Source organism: Sinocyclocheilus rhinocerous, unplaced genomic scaffold, assembly GCF_001515625.1.
Source record: "Sinocyclocheilus rhinocerous isolate Xijiao unplaced genomic scaffold, SAMN03320098_v1.1 scaffold3263, whole genome shotgun sequence".
Lineage (NCBI taxonomy): Eukaryota > Metazoa > Chordata > Actinopteri > Cypriniformes > Cyprinidae > Sinocyclocheilus > Sinocyclocheilus rhinocerous.
This window is the reverse complement of record NW_015664010.1, coordinates 393,317-402,345: the sequence shown is the minus strand read 5'-3', so window position 1 is coordinate 402,345 and position 9,029 is coordinate 393,317. Positions and strand designations below refer to the sequence as shown.

The 9,029-nt window shown below is 35.9% G+C and overlaps 1 protein-coding gene across 3 annotated transcripts in view; it reads left to right on the top strand.

The window, feature by feature from the left end:
* Positions 1-3,744: 3,744 nt before the first annotated feature.
* cmah (cytidine monophospho-N-acetylneuraminic acid hydroxylase) overlaps positions 3,745-9,029 on the top strand; it is a 23,357-nt gene continuing 18,072 nt past the window's right edge. The window contains exons 1-6 of one of the 3 annotated variants that reach the window (XM_016539556.1): positions 3,745-3,825; positions 4,164-4,413; positions 5,709-5,800; positions 6,094-6,206; positions 7,031-7,221; positions 7,303-7,383. In XM_016539556.1, coding sequence (XP_016395042.1) covers positions 4,208-4,413; positions 5,709-5,800; positions 6,094-6,206; positions 7,031-7,221; positions 7,303-7,383 — 683 coding nt within the window. In that variant the 5' untranslated portion in view covers positions 3,745-3,825; positions 4,164-4,207. The remainder of the gene's footprint in view (positions 3,826-4,163; positions 4,414-5,708; positions 5,801-6,093; positions 6,207-7,030; positions 7,222-7,302; positions 7,384-9,029) is intronic. The other 2 variants (XM_016539555.1, XM_016539557.1) reach the window with 2 other exon arrangements.

Genomic DNA, 9,029 nt, shown 5'->3' with positions numbered 1-9,029 from the left:
TGTATTTATGCACAGGCACAGACATTTCCGTACATTCACGTTGTTTCCACACACATTAACGATAATGTTTTGATTAGTCATGTGTATATTGCTGTGTTTAGTTATTCTGAATGGATCCGTGTACTGTAGTAGATATATGCAGTCAGCAGGTGCTTGGTTTAGGGTTTTTTGGGCATCACCATGTGGTCCTGTTCGGTATCGCAACTTGACTTCTCTAAAATGTAAAAAGCTCTTTGCTGTTGCACTGTACACATACTTGTATTTATGCACAGGCACAGACATTTCCGTACATTCACGTTGTTTCCACACACATTAACGATAATGTTTTGATTAGTCATGTGCTTATATGGGCTCCTTATATCATTTGGTTCTTTTGTGTCCTTTTGGAGTTTCTAAGTGTCCTTTTTTGGAAAGACATCTACATTTATATTGAAAAAAGCTTGCAGAAAATAAAGATTTTTGACAATCACCTTTCAATCTTGTGTGTGTGTGTGTGTGTGTGTGTGTATGTTATTCATATATCTTTTTTTTTTATCTGTGTGTTGTGTCACCAAAATATATTCCTTATATGCACATGCTCACAACTATTTACAGTGCGTTTCTGTAGGCTATTTTGAGTATTTGTAGCACATGTTGTCAAAATGATGAAGATATTTTCCTTGTTTGCCGGTGCTTTTTCTATTTGCATGTGTTTTCTTTAGCTGCTGCGCGTTGAGCTCTCTCGGTCAATATCATTAACTCACATGGTTTGTAGCTCAAACAGTTTTACCGTTTACTGCACTTTGATATTCTTCTAGTTATTTCCCTGTCCACATTTTTCCTATACGGCCGGCACTACATATAGGCAAAGCAGGCAATTAAAGGGCTTCGAGGAGGGGCCTCCATAACGTAACATTCCTATAGTCCACCAGTCAAGACAGGCAGCAAAATACTATCCTCGTTGTTCATTGCATATAGTTGAATTGTCACTCACCTGCAATTAAACCAATTAATGTTGCCGCTTCAAAGCGGATGTTTGCTGCAGCGAACGCATCCTTCAGCTGCTGCGAAGCAAAAGGCTAAATAGGCAAAGAAGTGCAGCTCCTAATGCAGGTGTGTGAGTTCTCGTCATCTATTTTGGAGTGATTGCAATGTATTCTAAATATAAACTTGTGCTGTCGATCAGCGTCATTTCTGGCGGGATTGAAGTGTGACCTGTTTTAGTGGAGTACCGGGTCATGCTCCCTCATAAGGCTTATTTATTTGTTTGCATTTTTGTATAATGGTCTTTTGTGCGATCATCCACACATGCAAAGTTGGTTGATAACATAACTGCAATCTAGTAATAGCCTAGTTAACAATTATTTGTTTACATAAGTTATATTATGTATTTTATATTATTTAGGGCACTTATAGGCTATAGTTTGACAGAATGTTCCAATTCAAAATGCCATGGGAAGTCTATCTAACTTAGCATTGTCTTATATTGATAATGTTTATTTCTTACTCCTTAACAGTTCATCAGGCTCTTAATTATTTAATCTATGCCATCTCTTGGAATATGTGAAGGCCAGGTTTTCCCATCACTCATTATTAGAACCCAGAACTCGATTCTGACTTGTACTTGCTCTTATGAAAATGTAGTTCTTACCAGCATTTGTTATAATAAGGCTAGCCTATTATTCATTACCAGGCCAATAATGACTTTTTTTTTTATTAATATATATAGCATTTGTTATGGAAAAACAAAAGCCTGCACATTTAGAAACAATAGCACAACAAGCCACAGCTGTAATATAAATCTATAGGGAAAAATCTATTCCCTTAACTGATTATCTATTATACATTTTACACTAAAAGTGTAAAAGCATCAACAAATCACTTATAACATACTATGAATAAAGCTCGATTCTATCAGCAGCAATATTACAGACATGGTAAATATCATTGTAGTAATATATTACATAACAATTTCATTTTAAAGCATCTGTGTGAAAACAAAGAGACGTGAGGATGTGTTGAGAAAAAAAGAGATTCTTAATGTATTATTCATGGGATATAGCAGGACAGCAAACAAATGCGCAGTATATATATTGTCTTTTTTTTATATTGTCACAGCCGAGAACAAAGGAAAGAAGAAAAATAAAATGCGCACAATGCAAGTTGTTCTGGCACTTGATATGAAAAAAGCCCACAGAAGATGGTTTTGCCTGATATTTCCCTGTTATTCTTCCTCCAGACCCATTTTTATTTCCAAATGTCAGGCATGCAAAACACACTTTGAACTATGAGTGTAATAAGCCAATAACTTAATAAGAACCCCCTCCCAGAAGGACAGTCTCCCGGAGAGGGTGGGTTATAAAGGAAACGACTCTCAAGTAAACAACGTAAATGATTGTGCTGCTTTTTTTGGCATCAGCGTATAAATCTCCTCAAATGACCTGGGCTGCGTTTCCCAAAGCATCGTAAGCATAAATAGATCATGTGAACTATGTGCATCAGCGGTATTTATGATCTACACCAGATCTGTTAAATCCAGTTCTACCAAACCGACTTCACCAGATTGATCAGAAATGTCAAAGTCTGTGGTTTCATGTCCTTTTCATCTCACAATTCAGATCTATCTATCTATTAAACTTCAAGCTTCTACAAGTACTTCAAGCGTTCTGGCTAAGCTTTCTGAAGCTAACATACAGTTAGCTTTGATCTAGTTTTAAATTGTTGCACTGCAGCTGTCATATAGTTTCATTTAAATAGAGGCTGTTTGTAGAAATGCAGAATTGCACATTTAACTTTGGAACTCCCCCTTTTTCCTCAGAGTTCTGAGTTTACATCCAGCAATTGTCTTAAGCTTCCATATTTTGACATTCAAAAGCGTTTCTGTTACATTGACTTGGATTTTTTTTTTTTTTAAAGGGGTCATATGATGCGATTTCAATTTTTCCTTTCTCTTTGGAGTGTTACAAGCTCTTGGTGCATAAAGAAGATCTGTAAAGTTGCAAAGACTAAAGTCTCAAATCCAAAGAGATATTCTTTATAAAAGTTAAGAGTCAACCACGCCTACCTAAAACGGCTCGTTCTAACACGCCCCCACATACCTACGTCACTATGTGGAAATATTAGCATAATGCCGCCCAAATGTGCACGCAAAGAAAGAAGGCGTGGTTTCAGGAACAGCAGTAGTGTTGATGCAGCATGTCAGGGAGACCTGTGTGATTGCATAGAGGACCTACAATAATGTACAGTATTTGAAAAATAACGTGTTTTTTGAACATTAAAGCATGTCAACATATTCTGTTACACCAAATACACAAAATAATGATCTTTAAAAAAGCATCACATGACCCCTTTAAGGTCTTAAGGTCAGGTTGTGGTTGACTTGTTGCATGCTGCTCTACTCAATAATAAATTGATGTGGAAATGTCAGTTATTTCCTACTTGTGCTTTTAGTATTACAGATGTACAACATAAATGAACTTTAAACACTAAAACTCTTTTAAACGTACTCAAAAACACAGATGTTAAGAACATTTAATTGCGTGACTAAAGTAGTATTTTCATGTAAAACATGCTCCAATAAATGTTTTTACAGTGTACTCAATACATTTGAACAGCTATAACTAAAATGTGTTTATAATTAGGAAGTGTGTAACCACGTGCCTTGAAGAGCAATATCAGAAAGAGCTTTTCCAGTGTGAAACGATGGTTACGCCCTGAGGGTTCATCTGTAAGCGCTTGATAAGCAGACAGCAGCTTCACACGTGGGCTTCAGCTCACACACACTCTGTGAACTCATTCGAGCCTCTTCCTGCTCACATTTACTTCAGAAATCAGCCCTCAGCAAAGGTAATGTCGCTCGCTATATAACTCTATATAACAAACTGTCAAATTATTAGAAATCAATGTGATTTAAGAATTACTTGTCATAATTTGAAGATTATTTGACTGGGAAAAAACATTTAAAAAAAAAATTTCCAGTAAGAACATCATAACATGGTTACTTGGTTTTGCGCGTTTTGCTCAAATTTGAGTTTCTTTCAAGTTTATATCAATTTCAGAAACACTGAAATAAAAAACATAGTTTTAAACCAGTCATATGTAATGATGCATTTCTAGCTGCACCTGTCTATCAACAATGCATTATAATGATGTATATTTAAGACTGAAACTATGAAATGTATAAGATCTGACCGCGCTGAAGGTGAACTGTCTCTAGATCTGAAGCACAATGACATCTCAGGTCTCAAAGACGGTTCTGCGACTGGAAGCTGAAGACGTCCAGACACTGAAAGATGGAATTAATTTTAAGAAACACCCAGAAGACAGCAAATGTTACATCATTTACAAAGGCAAAGACAAAATGCGAGCATGTAGGAACCAGTGCAAACATCAGGGAGGACTCTTCATTGCAGACATAGAGGACATAGACGGCAGGTGGGTGAACAAGGGAACACTGATAATAAAATATGCCTTCAATGTGAAAAATGCTGCCTTAAATAAAAATTGAAGGTAGCAACTGAACGTACGTTTTTAAGTTGAAAAACAGAAGGTGGAATTTTTTTTAAAGTGCAGAAATCATTCTAATATGCTGATTTGCTGCTCAAGAAATATTTTTATGTTGTGCTGCTTCATATTTTTGCATAAATTGTGACAATAAAGACATTTATAATGTTACAAAACATTTCTATTTCAAATAAATGATGTTCGTTTAAACGTACTTTTCTACAAAAATATTGGGCAGCACAACTGTTTTCAACATTGATAATAATCAGAGGTGTTTCTTGAGCAGCAAATCAGCATATTAGACTGATTTCTGAAGATCGTGTGACACTGAACACTGGAGTAAAAGCAGCTTTGATCACAGAAATAAATTACATTTTAAAAGATATTCACATAGAAAACAACTATTTTAAATTGAAATAATATTTCACAATATTACTGTTATTACTGTATTTTTCGTCAAATAAAATTCAGCCAAAACACATGAAAAAAAAATCTCAATTATTTCATATCAGTATATTAGAATGATTTCTGAAGGATCATGTGACACTGAAGACTGGAGTAATGATGCTGAAAATTCAGTTTTGATCACAGAAATAAATTACATTTTAAATTATATTCACACAGGAAAAAGCTATTTTGAATTGTAAAAATATTTAACATTATTACTAATATAATATTATTTGAAAATTCATATTTGATCACAGGAATAATTTAAATGTTTACAGTATACTCACATAGAAAACAGTTGTTTTAAATTATAATATAAATTATAATGATATTTGACAATATTACTGTTATTACTGTATTTTTAATCAAATAAATGAAGCCTTGGTGAGCAGAAGAGACTTCTTTCAAAAACATTTAAAAATCTAATTCAATCTAAATTCAACACTGTAGAAATATATGGTAACACTTTACAATAAGGTTCCATTAATGTATTAACTAACATGAACAATACATTTATTACAGTATTTATTAATCTTTTTTTTAATGTTATTTAATGAAAATACAGTCGTTCATTGTTAATTCACAGTGCATTACCTAATGTTAACAAGCACAACTTTTGATTTTAATAATGCATTAGTAAATGTTGAGGTTAATAAATGCTGTAGAAGTATTGTTCATGCTTAGTTCATGTTAACTAAAGTAGTTAACTAATGAAACTTATTGTAAAGTGTTACCAAATATGTATTACGAATCATTAAATATGTGTGTTTGTGTAACAGAACAGTGCGCTGCACCAAACACTACTGGAAACTTAACGTGGCCACGATGGAGTACGTCAACCCTCCAGACAGCTTCATGCAAGACGAACTCGGTAATGTCACTGTTATTTAACACGAGTGCAGTGAAAACAGTTTCATACACTCTTGTTCTTTATTGGCATCGATGGTTCTATAAAGAACCTTTAACATCCATTGAACCTTTCCATTGCATTTGTTCTTTACACTAAGAAACATTCACTGAAAGGTTCTTTGGGGAAACAAAAATGGTTTTGGAACCTTTATTTTAATGACATTTAAAGTCATTCTAATTTATGAATAATATGTTGATGTATATTAATTGTATAGCTGTTGGAAGCGATCGCTGTGTTGTTGTCTTACTGTGTAGAGGCAGTGCTGTCAGATACTGAGGGTAGTTTAGAGCTGCTGGAGTTGAATCCTCCGGACCCCTGGACCGCAGAGCCTCGAGAAGCACAAGAGCTACACGCCGGAGAGATTACGGTATGATCCACCCTGACTGAACACCCAAATGAGATCTCATTAACATCTCAATCATTGCTCTTACACAGCAAATGAAGCTTCAAATGATTTACATTTATTCATTTGGCAGATGCTTTTATCCAAAGCGACGTACAGTTGAGGAAGATGGCAATAAACACGAGAAGTGCCCGTTATACAAGGTTTCAGTCTTCGTTTAAAACAGTATAACAAGAGAATAGAAAAAGTGAAGGCATAGAATTTTTTTTCTTTTTATGAGGAGGCCGTACGGAAGAGATGAGTTTTCAGTTGTTTCTTGAAGATTGTCAGCGATTTGGCTGTCCGGATGGAGTTAGGTAAGGGTGCGGTGAAAGAAAACGTCCTACGGCCGCAGGCTTCTGGAGGGGATGCGGATTTGAGCTGCTCCGTCTTCATTTGACTTGTTTTAGTGTAAATATGCACAAAATGTTTGCTACACAGACCATGTATTTCTGATGTAAACAAACTGCTTGAACAAACCATAAAGCATGTATGTCATTGTTGACTGATTACTTTATGTCTTGTCTCACACATCCACGCCCTTGTGAATACACTGCGCCAATTACCGTAGAATTGTTCCTGTTTAATATTTGACCAAACTGTAATAAAATACCACAGAAAAATCAATATGCAGCTGACGTCACTGAAGCACAAATTAATACTGTTCCTGGGTCATGAAAGTCTTAAGAAATTAAGACTTTCATCCAGCAAGGATGGATGCATTAAACTATCAAAAGTGATATTTATAATGCTATAAACGATTTCTTTTTCCAAATGTCCTATTCATCAAAGGATCCTGTGTGTTTCAGTTGACCTACATCACACACGCATGTATGGAGCTGAAAGCGGGGAACAAGCGGATGATGTTCGACCCGTGGCTCACAGGACCAGCGTTTGCGAGGGGCTGGTGGCTCCTTCACGAACCTCCGTCTGATGCCATGGACAGACTCAGTCAGGCCGATCTCATTTACATCAGCCACATGCATTCAGATCACCTGAGGTTAGTGTCTGAGCCATCATATTGTATTGTATTGTATTATGCCACAAAACTGTACATTTTAAATCTAACTTTTTCTATCAGCTACCCGACGTTGCAACGTCTTTCCATGAAGCGTCCAGATATTCCCATTTACGTCGGAGACACTTCACGGCCAGTGTTTTGGTGAGACTGAAATCTAAAGCAGAGTTTGCTACATTAAAACAAACAAATAAGGATGCACAATTAATCAAATTAAAACTGAAATAGTGATATGCAATTGCACTGATGTTATGGCTATCACTTCTAAACATTTCTGTATATATATATAACATACCTAATAATTTAAAGCTAGAGCTGCTCACACGTACATGTTCTGTTAAACTAAAACGAGAAAGACATGGTTGGTAGGAAACCAGTTCCAATTTGAAAGTGCAACTTTATAGACATTTTAAAAAAGAAATGTACCTGTTGAGGGTGTGTTGACACTCAGTTGGATGGTTGAGCTTCAGAGTTTAGGGTTTTTCCCATCTGTAGCCTAACTGCCAAAGACATCTCATAACTATAATGAGGTGGCTCTGTCAGTTAACAGTGGCGGTTCTAGATGACTGAGGGCCAGACTTTTAAAATTCATTTCAACCTACTTTCAGTTTTATTCATTCAGTCATTTTCACCATGTCATGTATCACTGCAATCTCTAGAAGTAAGCTATAACAATTTAAACTCAAATGAAAGTTTCATCATGTTTCATTTATTTGACAAATAATTTTGTATTGTAGTGTCAGGGGAGTCATGCACTCATTATTATTGTGGGGGGGCTCGTCACGCTTGTCATGTGACACACAGCAGCCACCATAGCACTGTATAACAGATATAGGTTCATGTTTTATTTATTTTCTCCTTTTTATTCGAAATATTCCCAAACGTGTTAACTAAATCATGAATAATACCAATATCTCGATTCTCAAATATGTGTAAGTAAATGCATTTTGCACCTTTATAGATTATGTTAGTTGATCTATAGGCTAATGGGCAAAGTAGCATAATAGTGTAATCTATAAACTACACATAAAAACCCATCTTTTTACTTAAGTACCAGATATAGGTGCCACGCCATAAAATATTTTTAATAAGACTGACTTTGAATTTAATGTGAATTTAATAAAAACATTGTACGTTACTAATTATAACACTTTCTTTGTACAGAAAGAGAGGAAAGAACATTTACATTATCGAAAACATTATCACTGACTTCAGTCTAGCCAGAGTTTAAACGATCTCAAAAACTTCCATTAAAATCACTCAAGCGGTTTACATTGTGAAATGAATATCTTACTTACATTCGTACGCACATCTGCACTTTGTTGTTTCTGATGAGAAAATTCGCCAGAGAACAGAAATCAGTCAGCGAGCGCGTGCACTGTGTGTGATTAGTTGTAATGCGCAGCGCTGTAAAAAAACAAAAAAACGTGTCTGGCTCATAGACTGTATAAAAACATGGACGTAGTGTCCATGACGTCACCCGTAGGTTTCCGAAGAGCGGTTTTGAAGCTCAAAAGTGGGCGGAGCCGGCCGTCGCCATCTTGGCAGCGCATCACCTCGCGTCACTCCCGGATAATCGAAAATGGGCAAAGAGGCAGGAGCAGGTTGCTGAAGCCACGCCCACCTAGCTCGACGGCAGTGTCAGCAGCGGCAATCCACCTGTCACTCAAGTGGCCACGCCCTTAATTATGCAGAACTTTAAGGCTTAATATAATTTAAACGGATGAGTTATAATAAAAATTCACCCCCTCACAGTTATGAAGGGCAAAATTAGCTATATAGACCAAAAT